Source organism: Salmo salar, chromosome 09, assembly GCF_965601325.2.
Source record: "Salmo salar chromosome 09, fSalSal1, whole genome shotgun sequence".
Taxonomy (NCBI): Eukaryota; Metazoa; Chordata; class Actinopteri; order Salmoniformes; family Salmonidae; genus Salmo; species Salmo salar.
Window position 1 is genome coordinate 126,384,882 of NC_138299.1, and position 24,400 is coordinate 126,409,281.

General features: G+C 43.4%; 4 protein-coding genes across 12 annotated transcripts in view; 2 read left to right on the plus strand and 2 right to left on the minus strand.

Moving 5' to 3' along the window:
• Positions 1 to 1,261: 1,261 nt before the first annotated feature.
• Positions 1,262 to 11,235, minus strand: pnkp (polynucleotide kinase 3'-phosphatase). 3 transcript variants are annotated; one of them, XM_014213969.3, is made up of 18 exons: positions 10,980 to 11,235; positions 6,487 to 6,610; positions 6,126 to 6,172; positions 5,718 to 6,005; positions 5,324 to 5,590; positions 4,983 to 5,062; positions 4,783 to 4,840; positions 4,540 to 4,647; positions 4,340 to 4,411; positions 3,871 to 3,919; positions 3,629 to 3,699; positions 3,247 to 3,339; positions 3,029 to 3,125; positions 2,887 to 2,948; positions 2,695 to 2,804; positions 2,424 to 2,511; positions 2,080 to 2,147; positions 1,262 to 1,765 (listed from the first exon to the last, which is right to left on the minus strand). In XM_014213969.3, exons 2-18 carry the CDS (start codon positions 6,608 to 6,610, stop codon positions 1,645 to 1,647), a joined length of 1,803 nt encoding a protein of 600 aa, XP_014069444.1. In that variant the 5' UTR covers positions 10,980 to 11,235; the 3' UTR covers positions 1,262 to 1,644. The 3 variants fall into 3 exon arrangements, with proteins under 3 accessions (XP_014069444.1, XP_014069443.1, XP_014069442.1); XM_014213968.3 differs by lacking the exon at positions 10,980 to 11,235 and adding an exon at positions 10,619 to 10,873; XM_014213967.2 differs by lacking the exon at positions 10,980 to 11,235 and adding an exon at positions 6,929 to 7,041.
• On the plus strand, positions 10,817 to 21,518 carry LOC100380713 (TRPM8 channel-associated factor homolog). 7 transcript variants are annotated; one of them, XM_082956207.1, is made up of 9 exons: positions 10,824 to 11,096; positions 15,707 to 15,811; positions 16,024 to 16,679; positions 16,949 to 17,940; positions 18,196 to 18,290; positions 18,453 to 18,666; positions 19,562 to 19,798; positions 20,251 to 20,588; positions 20,773 to 21,518. In XM_082956207.1, exons 3-9 carry the CDS (start codon positions 16,048 to 16,050, stop codon positions 21,013 to 21,015), a joined length of 2,751 nt encoding a protein of 916 aa, XP_082812333.1. In that variant the 5' UTR covers positions 10,824 to 11,096; positions 15,707 to 15,811; positions 16,024 to 16,047; the 3' UTR covers positions 21,016 to 21,518. The 7 variants fall into 7 exon arrangements, with proteins under 7 accessions (XP_082812337.1, XP_082812333.1, XP_045580391.1 ...); XM_045724435.2 differs by lacking the exon at positions 10,824 to 11,096 and adding an exon at positions 11,433 to 11,761; XM_082956210.1 differs by lacking the exon at positions 10,824 to 11,096 and adding an exon at positions 11,637 to 11,761 and having other exon boundaries at positions 15,788 to 15,811.
• Positions 11,838 to 24,400, plus strand: part of LOC106592294 (TRPM8 channel-associated factor homolog) — a 50,552-nt gene continuing 37,989 nt past the window's right edge. Inside the window, exon 1 of the mRNA XM_082956217.1 lies at positions 11,838 to 11,921. The gene's annotated coding sequence lies outside the window, so the exon portion shown is untranslated. The remainder of the gene's footprint in view (positions 11,922 to 24,400) is intronic.
• Positions 21,507 to 23,740, minus strand: LOC123744725 (endonuclease domain-containing 1 protein-like). The gene is made up of 3 exons (XM_082956224.1): positions 22,831 to 23,740; positions 22,429 to 22,585; positions 21,507 to 22,079 (listed from the first exon to the last, which is right to left on the minus strand). The coding sequence occupies exons 1-3, from the start codon at positions 23,125 to 23,127 to the stop codon at positions 21,685 to 21,687; spliced, it is 849 nt and encodes a 282-aa protein (XP_082812350.1). The 5' UTR covers positions 23,128 to 23,740; the 3' UTR covers positions 21,507 to 21,684.

Here is a 24,400-nt window from a genome sequence, read left to right on the forward strand (position 1 = left end):
GGGGTGATCTTTCCAGTACCAAACCAAAAACATCTAGTCAGCGGCAGTCCTGTGTGCGAAACAGCTCGTTGATATGAGTGGTTGAATAAATAAACTGCCAAGTGTATGACAACTGGTTAATGTGTGTGTGTCTGCAGAGAGAACCCTGCTATGCCTGGAGGAGACCGAAGCCTACTTCATCATCAATGGGTCTACAGTCAAGGATGCGAAACGCAAGCAAACACACATTCATACAGGGAGGTTAGCGGTGCTCAACAACCAAACACATTCACAAAGGTCATAGGTCAAATCTAACAGGCCTTCCACAGTGTAATCTCTATCGTTGGCTCTACATTTACCACTATTTGTATATGAAGAGTGAACAGTTGTACAACTGTACTTTGTAAATACGTTTTGTTTGTCTTCATGTACTGTATGCCTGTAAATGTCTAATTGATGTGCATGTTTGTGAAGGGTGGAGTGTAAATTAGCAGCACCATTGTTTGATGCTCCTATTTGCAGAGGAGGCCTGACTGTATTAAACAGGCTGAGAACACACTTCTAACTCCTCACAATGCAACTTTGAATGAATACGTGCCAGACAGGTTTCTCTGTTCGGGCGGATCTGCCGATCATATAGATGCTGTAACGTGCAAAGGTATGTTTGTAGGAATACACAATGGGAAGCCACATTACACAACTCGGAACACATACATTCATATACAAATAATATGATAAACCTTTATATTATTCTCATGCATGATATGATCCAACTTTTCCCAACAGGTGACTCTGAAGGCGCTCTGTTCCTTCTTAACAGACTGCGGTATTTTCAAGTGAGGAACTCCCCTTCCACTAAATCTTCTCCATGATAAGCATACAGAACAATCTACCGGTATCTGGTGTTTGGTTCCATTAGGCAAAGCTGAGTCTACTTTTTGTATGACTCTATTCAATGACCAGGCATAACTGGAATGAATCCACACACGCAGTTCTATTCAATCTTTCCTGCAGGCTGGAGTAGTGAGCTGGGACACCAAGAATGTGTGTGAAGCCCAAGACAGAAGTAACAGGCCCCCTCCTGATGCAAGGGACTTCCACATTAGTGCCATGGGTAAAACAGCACCTGGGGAAGGAGTTGGAGTTTCTACCCATGTGGACAGCTGAGTTTCAACTAGGATTGTCATGAAAAGCTTCAAATATTGCTTTATGGTGGCATACTAGCAGAAAAACATGCATTCAGTTTCCCTACTTTACAGAATAGGATCCATTGTAAAACAAATGAAATTAATAACAATTTATTAAAATAGACAATTAATAAAACATTGCTCATGGTTTTTAACTTTTTAGGCTTTCTGGAAACAAGTACTGCATATCTGACCAGAAAACATGATACGAAAATATGAAACTCAAGCCAATCAAACAAAAATACTGATGTGTGCCGTCTGCTGTGGTTACATTTCGATAAAACATCTGCACCTTCAAAATGTATGTAGCGTAATAGCAATGATTTGTTGATTAGCAGCAGGAAACTAAATAGTTTGTCTACATACAGCCACAGCATAGAAAAATGTTGGACTGGTACGACTGCAAGATTATTTTCCTGAAATGACTCTGCACCAATAACAATCTGATGAATCTTAGGTTAGAATACCAGCCACCCAATCAGCCTTCAGAGAACTGCCTGAAGAGGGCCTCTGATTGGCTGTCTGTAAAGGTTGGGACAAAATGAACTTGCAGGATTTCTGAAAAGCCTTCCGAGAGACTGGGTGCCACAAACTTCTTCCTGTGTGGAGAGAAAGTCTGTTCAAAGTGGGAAAATACATTCAGACATGCATTTATTTTACATGACATATGTATATGCTGCATTTATACAGGCAACCCAATTCTGGTCAAAAGACCAATTAGTGGAAAAAGATCAATCAGATCAGCTCTTTTGCCAAAAGATGAGAATTAGGCTGGCTCTGTAAACACAGCCATAAAGACATATTTGTTATATTAGTGTGCTCTGATCCTTTCAACCCAATGTAGAAGCCAGTGAATCCCTACTTTGAGAATGTGATGCTGTGAAGTCCCTTGATAATATCCAGTGTCACTTACTTGTAACTGTGGAAGATCATGTCATTGACTTTGAGGTGCTTAGTGGTGGAGGGGGCCATCTCACGGAACTGTACAGCACAGGAAGAGCCCAATAATGAACAACACTATGCATCAGGGCAGTATATCAGAGCCTATATTGAACTGGGTGTATCTCATGGCCTGTACATTATAAGGTTTAAGAAGTGTACATTGAACCAGATGGTTGTCGTTTAAGTCCCAGGTTGGGCTATTCTGTGTGTACGATTAGGTCGCAAGTTCGCGTCACCCTCTACTCTGAACTGATGAAGAATTAATCATGTGTAGTCTGGTATATACAGTTCAGTAGAGGGAGAGAGGAGACCTACTCTGTTGTTGTGCTTGGCCTGCTCCAGGGAGGCAGAGAAGTTGAAGCACCGACAGGACACGCCCAAACTCTGGCTGACGTCAACATACCTGGAGGGGGACAACGGATAGAAGTTACATGCTATTCCATACAAACACACTCAATCAAATGTCTCTGGTTTGGTTCATGCATGTAGCAGATTTACCACTCTCTGATATGCAAGTGGCTTAGGTTGCTCATGAACTGCAAACCAAAAGTGCTCCACACACTAGTAGGAGCACAGAGACGGGTACCGTTTGCGAGACTCAGGGTCTGGGTTGGTGTTATCCACCGCCACGCTGCGCCCCTCCTTCAGAGCCCGCTCACAGGCCGAAACACAGCTCTGCCATGAGCCCAGGGTGTCCTGACAAACACAGGTCAGGTCAGTGTGTGTATATGCGTGTGTGTGGATGTTAAGAGAGCCAACAGCACACTGACCCACTCACCCTGTTGACGTACACGTAACCTTTGGGGACGATGTGTGTGTGGAAAAAGGTTGATTTCCCGGCTGGATAAAAAAAGAAGGGAGAGGGTCGTCAGTAGAGAGAGGGAGGATGGCAGAAAAATAAGGAATGCACGTCCACTTACAAGCAGGGAAACCCACGGCAATGATTACTTCCTGCTTGGTGGAGGTGAGGGAGGCACTGGGCGGGTCATATAGACGGGCGTTAGAGTCACATTTCCTCTGGAGAGAGACACACACAGTCAGATGTGCAAGTGCACACACATACATACAGAGGCTTCAAAAGCTTCACATACGTATTCTGTGCAGACAGAATACCACAGATCTCCACCCGGTTACTCACAGGGTCAAATGGAGGAAGACTGAAGGGGGCGGTCTTCCAGCCCAGGAAGAACTCCTCTGGAGTGTGGAACTGCAGTCCAAGGTTCAGAGCAAACTAGTCGAGGTCGAGAGAGAGAGAGAAATCAGCGTCAGGCATTATTAAGATATGCAATGCCTGCAGGTACAACACCTGGTCATAAACTTTATCTACACCATAGCAAGAATGACCTTTCATACAGTCAGTAGACACAGAACATTATTCTCTGTTTTATTATATTGAAATTCCTAATTTCAACCCACTATTTGGGACATTTTTGTGTTTGGTGTGTCTGAAGATGCGCTGGAACTAGAGGTCAGGACAGACCGGTGAACAAGTGAACAGAGGTTAGTACAGGTCCTCTCACCAGTCGGTCACTGCAGGAGAAGTCCTTCTTCTTCTTGCCAGGAGCCCAGTTAACAGGCCGTCCCGCTGCGTCTGTGGCAGAGGAGAGAGAAAGTTCTCAGGCTCTCAGCTGCTGGACTGCGAGTACAAGTTCATCAAACGTGACCATAAGCAGCACATCACTTACAAGAGTCAGGATAAGAATAGGCTAAGTAAGAGGAAGATGTTACTTTGCTATGGGTTGTTCTGTTATTGTTGACTCACCTCCCACATAGAGACTCTGGCTTTTGTCTACAGCCACACCGCCATTTTCCTGCGAGAGGAAAAACATGTTGAACCATGTTTGTAGTTTGGGGGAGGGTTGGGAGCAGGGAAAAATACATTTCTAGCTGGAAGCAGATGGACAAATTTCTATTCCCATTCTATTTCCCACACCATGTCCTTGTTGAAGTATGAAAATGTAAACACTCACTATTGTAAGTTGCTCTGGATAAGAGTGTCTGCTAAATGACTTAAATGTAATGTAAATGTTGAAGCAGTGACTGGTCTATGTCATGACTCACCAGGGTAATGTGGCTGAGTGGATAACAAACAACTAGACAATGCTAAAGGGAGCTGGCTTTGTGAACCTGTTGCGACACACCTGTGTTGAGGTGGTTTGTAGGACACAATCATCATCTACATGTAATCCCTATTCACAATGTCTGATATGATGAGTGCCTTATGGTCTCACCTTCTCACACAGGTGCTCCCACATCCCCATCACTGGCTTCCTGTAGATCCCAGGACCAGACGCCACAAAGACCTGAGACACACACACAGTTAAAAGGTGTCCACATCTGAATTACACACAATAAAACACTGACAAACACAGATACAATAGTGAATCTGCTTTCAAGCGCCATCTGTGTGTTTAAATGTTTCTTGACTAACCTGTACGGGGAGCTGTAATGTCTTCAGAATGTTCTCCACTTTAGACTTGAAGTCCTCAGGCTTCAGTTTCCCCCTAGATATACCCATCTGATTAGTGAAAAACACAACCTGGGAGGGGCAACAGAGACATCGTTAGCTATTCATCTAGCCACATATTACCATTAAAAGGATGGATAAGAAATATTTCTCATAGAACAGCTTTGCCGTGTCCATGCTTGACAATACATGCATGTTCGCTTCTACCTTGTAGCCTTTCTTTAATAAGCTGGCCAGTTTGGGTTGGATCTCAGGAAAGAGAATCCTGTAAAGGAGATAAGATAACAAATAAAGGCAAGGAAATGACTCAAGTCAAGAGATGAGGAAGAGGGATGAGGAGAGAGCAAGCAAAGTGAGAGGAGGCCATACGCAAAGCCGGAACTTGACAGAACAGCAGACTGACTGACCTCCAGTCATCTGGGCTGGTGGGAAACACTTTTCCAGAATTGGTGGTGATGATACACCCGTCAATGTCGAATCCAGCAATCTGGGCCAGAAAGAAAGATGGGTCGGTTTTAAAATGATGTTACTAAAAGTAATTGTGTTTGTACTGCTTGGTTGAAAGCAAACTTCGACACAATTAGATTGTTGGTGGAAACAATATGTTCAAAGCGCTCAAATGTAGGCCTAAAACGTTTTCATCCTTGGATGGACAAAGTAAAATTATATTCAGCATCTCATTCAAACAACAGACTCATTGGCTTAAATCAAATATTGAGTTTTACAGAATTACCTAGTTAGCTCTTACCTTGGTGCTTCCAGTGACGCCAACAGCAGTGTAGAGCATGAGGTTTCCAATCTGCTGCCAGTGGCTTCGAGAACAGGCTGAGACTGATGCCTGCTGCTGGACACCGTCTCTGCTAGCCCCTGAAGCCCTCTCAGACATCTCCTGGAGCTGTCGGAGCTTCTCCTCAGCAAGCTTCTCAGCCTCGTCTTCACCCCCACTGTCTGAGCCTGTAGTCCTCCTACGCTTCTCCTGCGGGTCCTCCTCAGAACTGTGTGGCCTCTTGGATGCCTGCGTGAAATATGGTGTATTTTGAACAGTTGAAGTGATACGTTAGGTCCTTTTTGTTACTGTAAATATTGCTAGACAAATTAAAATGCATGCCATTTCCTCAGTTAAGGTTAACATGTTCTCATACCTTCTTGGGAGAGGAGGCAAAAAAGTCTTGGATGCTGCGTTTGGGACCTGTGCTTTGAAACTCCCTCCCTCTGTCGTTCTTTCCTCCTTTCGTCTTATCCAATGCTTTCAACCTTTCTACAACCTTCCCCTTATGGGCAGAGGATGAGGAGGTTTCGTTGGAAGCAGAGAACTGCACTCTGAAGGGGTGGCTCTGGTTAACCAGGTAGAGGGTGCTGTCATGGGTCAGTCGGCCAGACTGGCCTCTACCAAGACTCTCACTGCCCAAGGATGAGGGGTTGGGACCAAGCTGAAGAGGAAAACTATACTTTGACAGCAGTTACAGACAGGTTAAGCAGTAGTGTTGAGTGTAAAACTAAGATAAGAGAGCGTTGGCCTCAACAACAGGCACAATGTAATCATTTCATACCTGTGTTACAAGTACCTCCTTGTCTGCATAACAGGCCACCAGCTTCACTAGAAGGAATATGACACATTTTAGATAGTTGTGCAGTTTAGATAGCTGGAGTAATCCCACCGGACACCGCATTTAAAAAGCAGCATCACAATAATCTCTCCTTTCTCCTGAAGCCTACACTCATTCACTACTCTTCACACATTTAAACGCATTGAATTGGTGTACACATGGGCTAGAGGGAGTTTCCATATTCCATTCATTTATTTTTAAATTCATGAGGGAAAGTGAACAGGTGCACACTTTGGGAGGTAAGATAAATAATTAGAACATGGCCATTGGTACATATTTAACGTTAGCTAGCTAGTCCTCTTACCCTGGTGTCGGGAGCACTTCTTGTCAATAACTCCAGTCTCTGGACCACGACCTAGGATCACGGCTCGGCCATCGGCTAGTGTGACACGAGCGCCGGATGCACTGAGTAATGTGCACTGCTGCATCTGCAAAGACAAGAGACAGTAGGATGTAGGGAAAAACAAATAACGTAAGGTGTCCATAACATAACATATTTACAATGGGTGTAACATTAATTAGGCATGTCAAATGTTGCTTAAGTCAAGAGCCGAGCAGCAATTCTAAACGTAACTTTACGAAGTGTTGAACGATTATAGCTAGCTTTATAAGTTAAAAAGCTAGCTACTGGCTAGCCATGTATGAGTAAGAGGATTCGTCTCTTCTAAATCATCCATGGTTAAAAGCCTAAGCCAAGCTTTGCATGGTGAACACATCCACATCAGTCATTCAAAAGTGTACTCAACGTTTTCAGTTCACAATCACAACCAGACAAGAGGAGGAATGGAATATTGCCGAAAAATAGGCGGAACACTTTAAAGGTTGCACGTTCCAATTTTCATTGGTCCGTCACAAAAACACTTTCGTTTAGAAACATCCATCTCATATTTGATTCCGACCCTAGTCTGGGCTTGTCTTTCCCCATGTTAATTGGGATAAACTCCTAAAATACATTCTGTGGGAAACAGGTTAGATTGTATACGTTTTGTTCTATGAGATGATCATCAGCTAATGTCACTTTTTGTGAATTTTCAAGAATGTATGTTGTAAAAAAAAAAGCACAAAGGCTCATAATTCATTAAGGTCATGTTAATTGACTGCTATTATCTCATAGGACAAAACTTATAAGATCTCCGAAACCTGTGTTAACCTCAGACCTTATTTTCAGCATTTATTCAAAAACCCTATTCTTTCCCCATAGGGATTGCTGAATGAACCTGAGGTAATTTATTCCGGGTTTAGGACTAAAGGTGTCGAGCTCGATTGTGTTGGGAAGAAAAGTGCAAGCATCACCTTGAAATGTAAGATTAAGGGCTCAATTCAATCCAACCCACATTGCAGTATTTACGCAGTAGCTCTTTTTCCAGTGGTCAAATTAACTCACAGATTGGGTCTTGGTTACTGTATAAAAACCTACAACTACACCCAGGGCGACCCTCTCACAGGTATGCTTTCACTTTTTAAAATTAGAAGTGTGTGGGCACGGGTTTAATATAGAAATAAAGGACTTTTTTTTAAGAACATAAAAAGATATCTGCCCCATGTGGGATTATGTTTTAGCAGACTGCACCACCAGTCATAGCATTTGGGAAACAAATACAACTATTTCTTGTTAAAATGGATGTAGCTACGACTATAGACGTATAATCCTCATCCTCCTTGACATAGTAGAGCATCATTATAGGATATGTTTCTTCATTTGTAACATTGTGTGATTTCAGTGGTAGCACCACAGGTCCAAGATGTGATGGGGGATAGGCTAACCCAGTGGTTCTCAAACCTCTCGTTGTGGACCCCCAGCCGGTTCATGTATTTGATCTATTACAGAACTAGCACACCTGATTAAATGTGTCAACTAACCCTTGATTAGGTGGATCAGGTGAACTAGTTCAGGGCTAAAACAAAATTATTAAATGTCTGAGGTCCCTGAGGAGAACCACTGGGCTAACCTAACCAGGTAAAACTAGTTGGAGGGTATGACATAGTAATACATCAGCTGTAAAACTGTTTTATATAGGCTATGATGGGACCATATTTTTTCTAATCAGGTCATATGTTTTTTTTTTTAATAGACAACAACTGATTGGACAATAGAACTAACAGGGCTGAGTTTTCTTTATGCAGGGTTACATTGTGTTGGCCTTTGCATCTGTAATTAAAAAGTTACTCACACAGTATGTCATCACTATTGTGTTGATTGATTATTTTCAGTCAATAATTTTGGATTGATAAGGTCTAGGTAGCCTAGCCACACAAAGTTTGTTCACATTCTCTTAAAACAAATACAGGCCTATTTTAGGCTATAAATACATGACTTCACTGCTTTGTTTCCCCTGGCCAGAGGGGATCAGAGCGCATAGGCTTCTCTAGGCTACCTGCAGCTGTGGTTGTTATCAGTAGGCTACAGTTGATCAAACTGAAGCACAGATTAATTGTGCAAGAGTTGGCACATCATGAGGCAAATCACTATTTTAGGCAAATCACTACAATCACTATTTTAGTAGTTATTCAAAGTAAATAAGGCATACTTTTCTGACTACTGAATTCCAGTGGTGGAAAAAGTACCCAATTGTCATACTTGAGTAAAAGTAATACCTTAATAGAAAATGTAAAAGTGAAAGTCACCCAGTAAAATACTACTTGAGTAAAAGTCTAAAAGTATTTGGCTTAAAATATACTTAAGTATTAAAAGTAAATGTAATTGATAAAATGTACTTAAGTATCAAAAGTAAAAGTATAAAATCATTTCAAAGTCCTTATATTAAGCAAACCAGACGGCATCATTGTATTGTATTTTTTAAATGTATTTGTGGATAGCCAGGGGCACGCTCCAACACTCAGACATAGTTTACAAACAAAGCATATGTTTAGTGAGTCCACCAGATAAGAGGCTGTAGGGATGACAAGGGATGTTCTTTTGATAAGTGTGTGAATAAAAAAATGTATTGTCCTGCTATAAGCATTGAAAATGTAATAAGTACTTTTGGTTGTCAGGGGAAATGTATGAAAAAAAAGTATATCATTTTCTTTGGGAATGTAGTGAAGTAAAAGTTGTAAAAAATATAAAGAGTAAAGTACAGATACCCCCCAAAAAACTACTTAAGTAGTACTTTCAAGTATTTTTACACCACTGCTGAATACCAATACTTCGCAAAGCAACTGCTCTCTACAGTACGTATCCCCTCGATCTCGCATTATTCTCTCTTACATAGCAGGCGTAAAAGAATCAGACCAGACAAGTAACCACGCAATCGATTATGGTCATTGTAGTTAATAATCACGTTTTCTGCACTATGTAGAACATTGGCCTTTTGGAAACTACAACTCCCTATTACATTGCACAGTTCGGGCATGATCTGATCTATTTCTGCAGCGCAATGTGCGCATTGAGCTCACAGAAAGGAACGAAATGAAATTCAAATAATTTAACTGACGTCAGTCAATTATTTGTTTAAAAACGTAAAAATAACCTACATTTAGGTTAATCCCGCAGCACAATGAGTTGGTTTAGGGGAAGAGTTCGCTAAAAGGGTTACATTTAGGGGAAGGGTTAGTTAACATGCTATGTAGTTGTTCGCCCACCCTCCTGTTATTGCCTAAAGCAACCTATTTTATTTGAGCGTACCGGATTCACGTTTACTATGTTACGTCTAGTCTATGCGCCCATCTGTGAGATGAGGTTGAAATCACGATTTCAGTGGTAGAGTTGAACAGATATGGGGCAAGATGTGCTAGATTTACTACTATAATAAATATCACCTTTGCAAGAACTGTCAAAAAGACCAGAATTGATGTGTTTGACTAAAACTAAGCCTAAAACATCAGGTTTTTTTTTTTTTCATGAAATTTAGTCTCGAAAGGGTGGGTATAATTTCTGGAATGTTCCAACAGGAATATGTTCCAAAAACGTCGTAAAGTACAAGGTTGCCAACAAACAACGCATAGAAAGTAGCACGATCAATTCACCTAGCTAACTAGCTGCCGAATAGGAAACAACTCACCACGTAGCTTATTCTTAATGTTTGTCCATAGGCTACCAGAGTGAAGACAGAATTTTTTTTCGGAATAAACGTGGTGAGTGACAAATTTAATGAAATTGCCCACTCCCTAACTTTGTATGCGTTGTTGTCGGAAACCGTGTTATTTACGAAGCTTCTGGAACAGATTCCTGTTGGAACGTTCCACAAATTATACCCACCCGAATTGCCCATGTACATTAACTTGGATAATACACTTATTTTTGATTTGATAGTCAGATGTCTGTTTTGATAAACCTATTTTGGGGGGGCAGGCAGGGTATTCTAATAGCCCATCTGGTAGTCCCTGTTATAATCCGAGAGTGGAAGACACACTCATCTCTAACATGTAGGCGCAACGTTTCCGAACAGTCCTCATTGGTCAGGATGTTGAATAAACTTCATGTGGATTTACTCTACCTGGTTTCCGCTGATTGTGTCCGTATGTCGGAGGTAATCAGAGCCAAAATATCCACAGGAAATGTTATTAACTCGACTTTCAGTAACTGGTCTGTATGGTTCTGTCGATTTGTATTTTCAGTTTGTTGTTTCAATTAGTTACTGATGCATTTCTGACCCGATGTAAACACTTGTACAATTTGTAAACAATTGCTGAGTCTAACCGAGCTACAGACCGAAAGTTGCCGACTTTTAATTAGCAGTAAGACTTTTAATTTATAGTAAACTGCAAGGAAACGTGCTTCGGTCGACGACAATGTTCGTTTACATTCGGCTATTGTTTACATAATGTGCAATGCGTCAGGAGACTGAAAATACTTACCGGAAATACAAGCTGTCAGCCAGAACAGTGCTCCAAAAAGTCTGGTTGATAGTTCTTTCCTGCGGACATTTTATCTCCACTTCCTTTCGTCAAAAGGACAAACAGCACAGACAACTGGTAAGATAAGTATACATATAATTGTATTCAACATTCTAGCTTGTAGAGACTCATGCGTCTTTTTTTCCCAGTCTGATTGATGTATTGCACCAGAATTGATGTGTTTGACTAAAACTAAGCCTAAAACATCAGGTATCTGTTCATGGGGGGCGGTACAGAGTCAATGTGCGAGGGCACCAGTTAGTCGAGGTAATGTAGGTAGGGTTATTAGATTATTACATGTAGGTAGGGTTATTAAAGTTACTTGGGACGTTTGTTCCGTATCACTCTGCTACCCTGAACATCGCGGTATATGTTGTACACAGTCTCGGAGACAAGAGAAAGGAGAAGAACAGACAGGTCATCATTGTGTTTGCGTTGAGCGGTTGAGGAACGTGAGAGACGAGGTTTGGAGAGCTGCGAAGCTGGCGCCGATCTGCAGGGAGAAAGGCATGCGCTTTGCAGAAGAATTGAGCAAGCGCGACAGGGATGCCGGTGGAAGCTGTGGCCACAAGTCGATGAGGAGAGACGCAGGTGGTAAAAGCATTCTTTCACCAGGGTGTTGCTGTCATTGACCGCCGCAGGATCTTTCACCAGGGGTTTGCTGTCATTGACCGCCGCAGGGTGGAGGCACGTGACTGACTGATTCACGCTTTACGAGTTGAAGCCGTATACTTTTTCAACTGGTGAGTTTATTCATGCAATCGTTTATCTGAACACGGCATATAGGTGATATTGCGTAGGGCGGTAATGTTTGCAGTGGCGAGTTTTGGATGTGAGCATTAACCAACGTAAGCATACTAAATGTGGTTTTTGTCCGTCATTTTGTTTCAAGATCGATATTATGTAAGTACATCTCCATTTATTTTTAATATGGCTTGATTAGCCTTCAGATATGTATTTATTTAAAGTTTGAGAGTTTAATTAAAGATGTAAACTATTGATATAAGATGTGTTATTACACGATCTATCCATTTATTTTCCTTTGTATGGTCGTTACTGTTCGTCAAGTTAATTTTGATGGGCATATGCTACTTTAATATTATTCAGGGTCCCTGTTCATTTAACTCTTTTTGTAGGATACTCTTCAATATTTATCTTTCCGAATTTATCCTTGAACACCAAGGGTTTACGTAACAATATAAAACGCAAGGCAATTTTTAGTTTTTGTAAAGATTCATTAAAGGCCAATTGTTTTTTATTTCTAGAGACACATTCGTCAGATGCTGACTTAAAATGTGGTGACAAGATCATTTTTAGCCATGGCTCATCTCATACTGCTGGTGTGGCAATACTTTTCAGACGTTTTCCAGGTACAGTTTGAGAAAGCAGGTGTGATGATGAGGGTCACTGGATATCTATTGTTTTTGATTATAAAGGGTCACGTTACATATTGGTAAATATGTATGGTTATAACATACAGTAAAAAAAAGTATATTCTAATATCTAGTAAAGTCTTAACTGAGTTGAAAAACAAATATTCAACAGATATCATTATTGTTGGAGGTGATCATGTTGTTCCTGTTGACTGGATGGATAGGTATCCCACCAAGCATTCAGCCTATTGTGTCAGGAATCCCGCTTTCTGAGTCTGTTTTCTGCCTGAGCTGACTTTTTTTTGTTTTGGAGTCTTTTGTCTGAGGTTCCTGAACGCACCCTGTCTGGTTGCCAGGCGACGAAGCTAGGCGGGAGAACCTTTGATTACCCGCTGACCTGACATCCATTCCCTGCCGGATCGTTAGCAACGAACAGTATGTTGTGCCAGCGTATCAGCCTCATGTTTCCTGAGTTTGTTTTGTTATTCTGTAGTTGTTGCCGGTTACTCACTCCCGTTTACTGTCTACAATCATTCTCCCGGAACATTCAACTCCCATGCCTGGCCGTCGGTGGATTCAGTGACATCATTTGATCAACCTATTCACTCTCATCAACTCACCTCCGCTGCCGCTCCGTCTCCTGGATTATTCAATTTACACATCAAAACTACCAATAAATACTCACCTTCATTTTACTCACCTTGTCCTGGTCTGCTTCTGGGTGCTGTCTTAGAGAATCGTGACATATTGTTGTAGTAACTTAACTCTTCATTTCTGCTCCAACTTTCAACTTTCCAATATTTGGCATTCTCAGAATCCAACTTTTCTTGGTTTAACTCTACAACTAGGTACAGACAATTCAAATCTACAATTGATTATTGGTTGGTATCTTCCAGTCTTATGCATCTTGTCGGTGAATGTAGTATTTCCTCAGCTACTCTGACAGACCATTGTTCCATTATTCTTTCCTTTTGTTTCGATAAATACAAGATTTTCTAAAGCATACTGGAAATTTAACTCTTCTTTTAAAGAATGACTCATTTTTTTTACAGTCTAAAACTCTTATCAGAGAGACCTGTCTCGATTCTGCACTTCTACTATCAAATGGGACATTATTACATTCTGAATTTGATGTCTTGCCGTCACTACTGGTAAAATGCTAGCTCGGAAAAGATTCTCCAAGCAGATATTATTATTGTTGATATTAACAGGCTGAGCAATAAACTTGATTTAAATGAAGATGAAAAAGCCAACCTTGCTAAATGCCAATGTGAACTGGACGACATATACAACGATAAGGCACAAGGTGCCTTCATCCGATTGAGAGAAACCACAGGCTAGGAATAGTATTTCATCCATTTATGTAAATGACACTATCTGATGATCTTGAAGTGATTAATAAGAAAATACACTCTTTCTACAGTACGCTGTATCAATCTCATCTTTCGGAAGGCGACTTGGATTCCTTTTCTTTGGTTTCAATTAATAACTATGTTAAGCCTATAGAAGAAAGGTTTAAGAAACTGTGATTCTGATATAGATATGACTGAGTTGGACCAAGCCATTAAACAAATGCCTATAGGTAAATCTCCTGCACCGGATGGTCTGACTCCTGAATTCTATTGACATTTCTGGCTTGATATTAGAGAGTTATTGCTTTCGGTCTACAAAGAGGGTATTGCTAATGCTATCTTACCCCCTTCTTTGAGACAGGGACTAATAGTTCTTATTCCCAAACCAAAGGACTCTTTTTACCTGGACACCAATTACATTGTTGGCAACTGGCTATAAGTTACTAGCCCATGTCTATGCCAAACGTTTCAGATAGAGACTCTTTAAACAGCGATAATAGGATTAATTCCATAAGAGTTTCATTAAGTCAGTGGCTGCAACGCGATATCTCAATTTTGGGTTGCATTATTTTGTCCAAGACTGATTGTTTATCTAGAATCATATACCCAAGTCAGTCCCTTTTTCTTTCTTCTAATACATATTTTTTTTTAAAGTCAATTCTGTCATATTTAGATTTGTTTGGAGGAATACAACACGTTATATTCAGAAATCTCAATTTGTGAAAGACAAGATCGTGGAGGTTAACAGGCTATTGATTTTTAGTCGTTAGTGGGTACTTTTAGAATGAAATAGTTGAATTTATGTCTGTCTAATCCTATTTCTATGTGGTATCATATCCCTAACAGTCAATTTAATAAACTTGGTGGACTTGAGAATTCCTAATGAAATGTGACTTTGACCCTCCAAAATTACCTGTGAATTTGTCAAAGTTTCACCAGCAAATTGTATTTGCCTGGAAAATGATATTCACGCACAATTTTTCCCTCCACAAAACATTGATTTGGAATAATAGAGTCATCTAAAATGAATAGGAAATCCATTTTCAAAGGACTTTGGTTTGACAAGGGTATTACTTTTGTATGTGATTTGTTAGACAACACTAGGGAGTTTCTGCCGTTTGATGAGTTCATTGGTAAATTTCAGGTTAATATTAGTCAGAGAGAATATATTTAAGCTTTGCAAAGTAATTCCACTTCCTTTACTTGGACTTATTAAGAACACTTTGTTATATTATGAGGTTGTTCCCTCTTTTCTAAGTTTACAAATGAATGACTTGAACCATTTGGATAAAATATTCAACAATAAGTGGATACGATTGGGAGTTAATTAAGTCATTTTTGGTGATTATAATTCAATATATTGCTATGGAAGTGACCAACCCATGCTATGGTTAAAAACGACTACCTTTTACCTTAATTGTCCAGTTATCCCAAAAGTTAAAGAAACCAATTTTTGAATATTTTCTTACATATGATTAATGATTTCTTGCACAAAATATTACATTTTGACAAAATGCCTTGTTTTTTTTGTTCCTCTGATTCAGAATCTATAGAGCATTTATTTTTTCATGCCGCCATTCTAGTAAACTATGGCTTGAAATTCATGAATGGTTGTGTATAAAATCTCCAGAATTCCCTAAGTTTACCTTTGATGATGTTAAATGGCATTATGCTTATTCTTGTAATTCCGATCATAACTGTTTTATTAACATTATTGTTGTTATTTTTGCAATAAATAAAACAAATAAGCATTAGGCAACCCTTCTGGTATCTGACGGACTCCACCCATGTGAGCACGCTATAAGCTATTCATACAGACTCACTGTTGACAGATGCCTCCCTTTCCCCTGCCCCGCCTTGTCTGCTCAGGTCACAGTTGCCAGTCATTGGCCACACACACACCCCTCCCTTTTCCTTTCGCTTGGTTTGCTGATATGATGATCTCTTTATTCCCTTCATTCAGACTGTATGCTAAGTGGAATGTAACACAGCTTGCTGCTCTGCTTGCTCTGAACTCCATTTTCCTCTTGATTCTGATCTTCAGCGGTTGGTTTTCCTTTGTATCTAGGTAGGTTGTACAGATGCCTTCGTTTGTTCTGAACTATTTATGATACTTTTGTTGTAGAGATTACCGCAACGTAAAATTCAGAAACTTGTTTTTGTCATAGCAACAGTTTAAAGAGTTAAATGCATGTACATGGACTGTCAGCCTCCAGTACTTATACTGTTTAATACATATCTGTCTTTTAAAATCCTGTTTTTCTTCTCCACCACCTACAGGATCGTCAGCCTACTGACTAAGCCATGACCCAAACCAACATGTCCCGTGAGGAGGCCTACACTGCCCTGATGAGGGGGGTCAAGGAGCTGGACCTCAGCGGACCAAACATACCCAGCAACTTAGTTCTAATCGGCGACCAAGCCTTCCCACTGGCCATGAACTCCTGTGGCCAGGTCCTGATGGCTGCCTCATTCTACGGCCGAGGCCGTGTGGTGGTGCTGGGCCACGAGGGCTACCTCACCGCCTTTCCTACCCTAGTGGAGAATGCCCTAACCTGGCTGACAGGCTCCTCCTGTGACAGCACTACCGTGGGCGTCCACCAGAGCTGTAAGGCCTTAGCCGACAACCTCAGCCACTCCAGTCTCCAACCCAAGGTGGGGGGCTTCTGTGAGGGCCTGGGAGTGTATGTGACAGATGCGTACTGCGTGGGACCAGAGGTGAAGGAGCTGGTGGGGTTCCTGAAGGTGGGGGGCGGGCTGCTGATTGCTGGTCAGGCGTGGAGCTGGGCGGAGGAACACCCCAAACAGAACACCCTGCTGGGTTTCCCTGGGAACAAGGTTTCCAGCGTGGCTGGCATCTACTTCTCGGAGCACCTTGGGGAGCTGGGTACTCTCCCTGTGCCTCCACAGATCCCTTCCAACTGGCTGGCTGTGGCGTAAGTATTGGGCACTTCATAGAGAGAAGAGAAGGTGGCATATTAATATAGAGATACTGTAGTAAAACGGAAATGTGTACATGGTGTTATTTTGTGCCTCATCACCTCCTAGAACCAGCTGTGAAGAAAATAAAAAAGGGTTTTTATTTAACTCCAGAAATCACCTGGTTAAATAAATGTAAAAAAAAAATGGGTTATTTGAGGTATTTTTATGTGTCTAAGTTCTCTTGTCAAATCATACCTACCCTTTCACTCTCTTTTTTCCCTAGGATAGGCAAGGACTTCAAGGAAGACCTGGACTTCCTGCTGGAGGGCGTGACTGAGTTTGATATCCAGGGCGGGGCTATTTGCTCAGAGGTGCTGGTACACGGCCCTCTCGCATTCCCCATCGGCACCTCAAAGGACGGCAGGGCCTTTCTGGCCGGGGCATACTACGGCCAGGGCCGAGTCATCGTGATCACCCACGAGGGATACTTGGGCCGAGAGCAGATGTCCCCCTTCATGCTCAATGCCGTGCGCTGGTTAGACGAGGGCCGTAACGGCTTGGTAGGCGTCGTGCCCCAGCTTGGCTCCGCCCACACCCTGCTGAGCAAGTCGGGCCTGCCCTGTGAGAAGAGCGGCTTCAGGAAGGAGCTTAGCGTCTACGTCTGCACCTCCTACAGCGACGCCCAGGCCGGTGAAATCCAGGACTTTGTGGCCGAGGGCGGGGGTCTGCTGATCGGGGGCCACGCCTGGTACTGGGCCCAGACAAATCCGGGCCACAACACCATGACAGGGTACGCAGGCAACCACATCCTCAACAAGATGGGTCTCAGCCTGATGGGGAACACTCTGGACGCAGGCTGCTACAAGGCCCCAGTCCCGGGTCAGACCTGCTCCGAGGGCTTCCACTTCCGGCACCTGCTGCGCCGCTTTGCCAGCCACGTGACCCAGGGCGAGACGCTGACGGAGCATGAGGAGGCGGGTCTGAAGAAGCTTGGCAGCGACTGCGCCAATTACCTGCACATGCGGGCGCACGACTGTGCCTCGTACACCTCGGTGCTGGCCATGCTCACTGACGTGCTGAAGGAGACGGGCCTCCCCCAGGTGTGCCACAGCTGCCCGGTGATAAGCGCCAAGGACCACCTGCTGCTCAATGTTGGAGCGGAGGTGTACAAGGTGTGCCAGGATCCAGACGCCCTACTGCCTTACCTGATCAAGGACCAGCCCATGATGCCTGCCTTGTCCAATGCCAGGGTTAGGATCAACTGCAATACAGCAGGTCAGTTAGCTCTCATTTGCACTCTAAAATGGAGGATCATGGGTCTAATGGAGATGGTTTAGTCTTGGGAAGCAATATGAAACACCAGGAGTAATGGCTTAGCTAAAACGGGTGCAAGAAAATACCTTTCGCCATAGCTACTCTGCTTATGTGCAAGCCCATTGGTTAGTGTGGGAATACATGTTTCTAACCATACACTCAATATTATTCTATACAGTTGTGTTTGAATATAACCACTGCTGAACATTGTCTTAGGAGGAGAGGAGTGGCTCAGCACTGGTCTGTACCTTTCCCCTGGGATGAGGACGTACATGGCCATGCCACCACAAATCGTCAACCAGGGCTGGAAGGTATCCATTACTGCTTTTTGTTATGTCTTATCATTCTAAAGTCTATTGAATCAAATAATGTTTTATTTGTTTTGAGATCAAGCCCTTTAGATGTTGATGCAAAATAATTTTGTGGATTGATTGATTGATTGATTGACTGACTGATGCCCCGGTTACCATCAGGTCCAGATAGGCTGTCAGACTGACAACATTGGGAATTCGAACGAGCTGAGGCGAGCGCCAGTGGTTCATGAGCGCTTCCCCATAGACTCCGAGATGATGCAGGTGTGGAACCTGTGGGGCGGTCTCCTCTATCTCATCGCCCCTCCTCAGACCCAAGTGGAGGGGGTGGAGGTCATCATTCAGGGGGCTGTGCCGGCCCCCTACTACAAGACTGGTAAGTTGGGTGGGTGGGAGAGGGAGGTAGGTGGGGCTCTATGATGCATTTTACACTTTAGTCTTATAATGCAGCCAAGTGATGTATTACAAGGGTGTTACAACTATGAGTTGTTATAACTCACCACGGCTAATAGCAAGTGTTATAATGCGCCAAGTGTGCCATTATTATATGTGCGTGCCTCATAGAAAGTGTTACAGAGAGGGTATTTCAATGAGACTAACCTAGATAAATAACAGGTGAATAAAAGATAATACAAAGTACATACACCATAAAGAGAACAAAGTACATTACTTCATCCAGCCCCCTCATTTACTCATTTACAATATCTCTGTCTGGGAGCCTTTTGACTTCATCCAGGCAAAATGTATCTTTTCACCTCTTTTTAAAAAATTTATTTCCCAGAGTTGTATTCATGTATTCTGATCTGCTATTCATGTATTCCTAATACATAATTGAGTTGCTTCCTGCTCGCTGTTGCCATTTTGAATGTACGATGATGACGGCTGCCACAGATTAAAGAGGAAATGACAGAGCCTTTGTTCTATGTGAAACATCTGTAGAATACAGAGATACACTACGCTTAGAACAGCGATGCTCTCAGATACTGTGTAATTGCAGCTATGTTACTAAAACTGAACTCCCTGCTGTAATGAGAATTGATTTTCAATGTGCTACTCATCATTGTGGTAGGAAATCACACTGTACCAAATGTTTGTCTGGTAATATTCATCTTGAAGGCCATTTAATGTATGTTGCTCACCTATGCTAGGCCGATGGATTTCATGATTGATTATGAAGATGTGCACAGCCTAGTCATAACACTTTGTGAAAATAATAAATTCAGTGAAATGATCCAGGATTTTCCTCCAACCCTTGCCTCTCTCCTCTCTAGGCATGACCACACCTGCAGACTGGGCAGTTCTGCGGACCGCCCCTTCCCCCTGGGCAGAGATGGAGTTTGAGAACATCATCCTGACCGTCCACTCTGACGTGGTCCGAGGTCTGGACCGGCCTGACCTGGTGGCAGCTCTCTGGGATGACATCATGAGGGGGGTAGCTGACCTGGCCTCCATCCCCGCCAAGTTGCCCCGCAAGGAGCGCTTTGTGGCCGACGTCCAGATTTCCCATGGTCAGCGTCTGTTCCTTTTATTTCTTAGCATGGACAAACTGTCATGACTGGAATTGACTATGGTAGGGGACTAGGGATTGTGGAATTGCTGGATATGAACAGGAAAAAGAGATTATCTGAAAAGACATTGACCCAAATATTTCAAAAATGTATTTTGAGTCAGGTAGGACAGTCCCTATACAGTTTCTAAGGGAGCGAGTTGTTGTGCTGTAGAAAACGTGTGGTACGCAAGAGTGACCTACACTCTTAGAAAAAGAGCTTCTATCTAGAACCAAAAAGGGTTATTCGGCTGTCCTCATAGGAGAACCCTTTTGGTTCCAGGTAGAACCATTTTTGCTTCAATATAGAACCCTATATAGAACCATGTTTTAAAGAGTGTATTGGAGTGGACTGCACAACCTCTGCCCTGCAAGTATCCAGACATTGAGCTGACCCTCTCCCCCCACCCACAGGATTCATGCATGCAGGCTACCCTATCATGATACAATCGTCCTCCGCCCCAGACCTGGTGAACCCTGAGGCAGCCCGCAGCTCGGGCCTGTGGGGAGCAATCCACGAGCTGGGCCACAACCAGCAGAGAGGAGTCTGGGAGTTCCCCTCACACACCACTGAGTGCACGTGTAACCTGTGGTCCGTGTACGTGCACGAGGAGGTGTTGGGGGTGAAACGGGATCAGGCCCACCCCAACATGGCGCTGGCCAACCGACAGAGCCGTGCCGAGGGGTACGCTAAAGGGGGCAGGAATCTGGCCAGCTGGGACATGTGGGTGGCACTGGAGACCTACATGCAGGTGACAGGAGATTCTAGTGATGTATACTGTGTAGTACGCCCTGCTGCAGAGTATGTTGTGCACAAACCCTACAGTTAGTGCTTGTGAAAGACCGATAGGAAAATATAGATGCTTAAAAAAAGTGACTTTATCTCGGGTTGAGTTTGTGTAAGCAGTTTCTCTTTGTCGTCCTCCTTCCCACCAGCTCCAGGACCAGTTTGGCTGGGACGCCTTCAAGAAGGTGTTTGCTGCCTACCACACCATGCAGAACGTACCCTCGGACAACCAGGGAAAGATGAACCTGTATGCTGAGACCTTCTCCCTTACGGTCAATAGGAACCTGGCTCCCTTCTTCAAGGCCTGGGGCTGGCCCATTGAGCCCGCTACAGAGGAAAAGCTCTCTAACATGCCAGTGTGGAGCGACCACCCTATGACCCAGTATGGCTGAACTATAGAGGAGGTCACCCCCTTATATTGGGGGGGTCACAGGTCAGGGATTGCTGGTGAAGGGTAGGTACCGTTTGGTGACGGGTTAAGGTAAAGGAGTGGTGACTACGAGTTTGCTGGCCTGGTGTAGATATGCTACTGCAAGAATCATGGTTGTGTCTGCTGTGCAAAGAAATAAATCATTGTAATGGTTTTTGAAGTCATCACAAAGGGCTGGCTGAGGAGATTGGGGGTCTATTGTTGGCTATAAATGCAGTTGTATATTCTAGTGCACTTCAGAAGAGTCCTTGCAAGTGCCTTATTTATAATAAGTTGGATGTTTTACAGGGACTTTCATTCCAAATGTAATTACGTGCACAGTAAAGCACCTTATTCTGAAGTCTCATGTGTTTTGATACTGTATACAAAGCTAAAGAAATGTACCTCTTGTTATATACTTTATATTATTCTCACTTATTCCTAGAAAGCATATATAAAGAATAATAAAATATGTATCTCTCCAAACATAGTTCTTTATTTATCCACTGTAGTTCATGATGTCATTTTCACAGTAGGAAGCACTTGACTTGGCTGAAAGACTGATACTGATATGTGAACTGAAGTTTTAGCTCACGTTGCCACTGTCAAATCATGATTAGAAACCCATGAGTGGGAGATACTACTCAGTGTCTCAGTGCGCCTGGCAGTTGTTGTGAAACAACTCCCCTACTGGTGCGTTGGAGTACTGCTGCAGGAAACCGTTGAGCTCCAGCAGTGAGCGCTGGTCCACTCGGTTCTGCTCGGTGTTGAGGGCGGTGGCGCCACCGCTACGGACAGGCTCACCATTGTTGTCCACACAGCAGTAGGCGTTCCAGATGTACTCTGGGATATTGACGCGCCGGACGTTGTCCTTGACAATCCAGTTGTCTGTGGAGGGGATGGCGCCCACCAGCACGTAGGCCTGGGCGCACCGGGCCTTGAACAGGTCGGTGAGCTGGGACTCGTGGCGGACCCAGGCGTTCTGGTTGAGCTTGGGGTTCTGGGGCACCACGTTGGTCAGGGTGAAGGTGGCGTTACGACTGGGGACTTGGGGAGGAAAGGAAGGGGGGTGACCGTGTGAGATTAAGAAGGAGAGAGAAAGAGGAATATACTGTAGGTTTAATAATTTGTCATGAGATTAAATAGTAAGTGTTACAAAGTAGCAATGGCATGTTGAGGCCCACTTGGAGTCAACTTTGAGGCAACGTTGTGTGTTTGCTGGGTTGTGTATATAAACTTGGGTTTACCTTGTACTTAACTTTCAGCTCAATAGTTGACCATCACAGTAGTCCACACTGAACTAAGAAACAATTCTAAGAATCCTAACAACATTGGAATTGAAATGTTGTTGCATGAAATCTGTTCAAAGCAGAGCCGGTATTGTGGAGTAGACTACCTGCATGGTGTCCATTGGGGTTGAGATGGCCGCGGTCGAAGCCAGAGTGGGTGTAATCCTCATTGAGTGCCTGTCTCTCGCCCAGGTAAACCCCAGGGTGATCTTTCCCCAGCCAGTACCCGTCCTTCATCTCTGCACCCCACGTAAGGTTCACGAGCTGGGAGGGACAGTAAACTGCTGTTACAACCCCAAGCTTCAGAGCAATTCAAACATAAAATATTATTGATCTTTCTCAATTTTTTAGGCATCTAATAAAAAATGTTCCCCAATTTATTTTGGCGACAATCTGCGTTTTTGAATTTGGGTCATCAACGTAGAGTTATTGATGTGAGTTGTTGAGGAGACTGTCCTATGGCATGTCTGTTTCTAGCCACAGACATCTGCCCTGTTCTCATGACCCACCTGTGGCTCCACAAACCAGCGCTTCTCCCTGCCTCCTCCATTGCTGGGCTGGAAGCGGTAGGCTGAATACACAGCAATGCGGTGGTTGGTGTCATACAGCGTGGCAAAGTGGTACCTGTTGTAGAAGCGCTGGCACAGGCGGGCAGCGCCGGGGGTGGCAGCACCCCAGCCCGGTACCTTCCCCTGGTAGAAATACTCAACACACTCCGGGATGTCCTCGAAGTTGGCCACCACGTCCCCCTCAACGAGGGACAGGGTTCCAGCCAGGAGAACACACAGAGCTACCGGGACCGACATTATTGGATGGGACGTTCCTACTTCCTAGCTGATTGCTTTCTCCTCGTGTTCTCTGGTCACGACTAGCTGTGTCTATCCACTCACCTGTCCAGCACCAAGCTGTGCCTCTGAAGTAAAGCCCAATGGTTGAACCCGTATAGCCCGTTTAACCAGCACTGCCCCTTTTAACCTGCTTTTCCACTTGTTACACTCTCATTTCCTCTATCTCTGCCCGCTTGACACTTGAAGGTTACAGAGACTGGATAGATCCAAATGTACATGGTTCTCTCAGGTGGTGTGTATGTGACATAGACCAGCTTTTATGCGTTTGCTGTGTGTACTCTGTTTATCTGCAACTTTTGTAATGCTGTATTTTCGCTGTATTTCATTGGTGGGGAGGAGAACGTTGATGTGAGGAGAACTTGACTTGCTCTGTCAGGCAGACTGTCTCTCCAGAGTGAGATACAAGGGATATAGTTGGTTTGATATAATGATCGCCGATCGCCAATAGGAAGCCCAGTACTCAGAATTTGGGCACTGAGATTTGTGTATACTGTTTTGTGATTGGAAGGTGTATACAGTACAGTGTGTGTTCATGTTAGTCATCAGTATGATGTCCTTGTGGTGTCATGCCGCCTATACAGGAAGCAGCTGTCTTAACACAAGCAGTCTGCCCTAGGAACAATAACAATCAATACCTATATCAACAAATCTAATTGTATTCATGACATGCGCCGAATACAACTGGTGTTGACTACAGTGAAATGCTTGCTTACGAACCTTTCCCAACAAAGCAGAATTTAAAAAGAATAATATTTTTTTAACTACACAAGGAATAAAATCAAATACACAAGAATGGAGCTATATACAGGAAGTACCAGATCAATGTGCAACAAAGCATCCTTCTGTCACGCTCACTATCTTCAAGCTCACTATCTTCAAACTCCCTGTCGTAAATAAGCCAAGGCGCAACGTGCATGGAATTCCACATCCTTTAATCGAAGTGAAACCAAAAACAATACAGAAAGGAAATGGAACGTGGTGTTCTGGGCTGCTCACAGGCAGCTACACAAAAACAAAATCCCACAATCACAGGTGTGTCACGTCCTGACCAGCAGGTGGAGTAGGTGTATAAGTTTTGGTCAGGGTGTGGCAGAAGGAGTTGTGTTTTCTATGTTCTGTCTAGGTTGGGTGTTTCTATGTAGAGTTAATTGGGGTGGACTTCCAATTGAAGGCAGCTGTGTGGTGTTGCTTTTGATTGGGAGTCCTATATTAGTTGGGTGTGTTTGTGGGG

Excerpts from the sequence above, each read along its gene's own strand:
- LOC100380713 (XM_082956211.1), top strand. The coding sequence starts at position 16,048 with ATGACCCAAACCAACATGTCCCGTGAGGAGGCCTACACTGCCCTGATG. Across the intron at positions 16,680-16,948 it reads TCCAACTGGCTGGCTGTGGC|GATAGGCAAGGACTTCAAGG; the intron begins GTAAGTATTGGG and ends TTTTTTCCCTAG. Across the intron at positions 17,941-18,195 it reads GATCAACTGCAATACAGCAG|GAGGAGAGGAGTGGCTCAGC; the intron begins GTCAGTTAGCTC and ends ACATTGTCTTAG.
- LOC123744725 (XM_082956224.1), bottom strand. The coding sequence starts at position 23,127 with ATGTCGGTCCCGGTAGCTCTGTGTGTTCTCCTGGCTGGAACCCTGTCC. Across the intron at positions 22,586-22,830 it reads GCTGGTTTGTGGAGCCACAG|CTCGTGAACCTTACGTGGGG; the intron begins GTGGGTCATGAG and ends TGTCCCTCCCAG. Across the intron at positions 22,080-22,428 it reads CCCCAATGGACACCATGCAG|TCCCCAGTCGTAACGCCACC; the intron begins GTAGTCTACTCC and ends TTCCTCCCCAAG.
- pnkp (XM_014213969.3), bottom strand. The coding sequence starts at position 6,610 with ATGCAGCAGTGCACATTACTCAGTGCATCCGGCGCTCGTGTCACACTA. Across the intron at positions 4,412-4,539 it reads CATTACAGCTCCCCGTACAG|GTCTTTGTGGCGTCTGGTCC; the intron begins GTTAGTCAAGAA and ends TGTGTGTCTCAG. Across the intron at positions 1,766-2,079 it reads ATGATCTTCCACAGTTACAA|GAAGAAGTTTGTGGCACCCA; the intron begins GTAAGTGACACT and ends CTCTCCACACAG.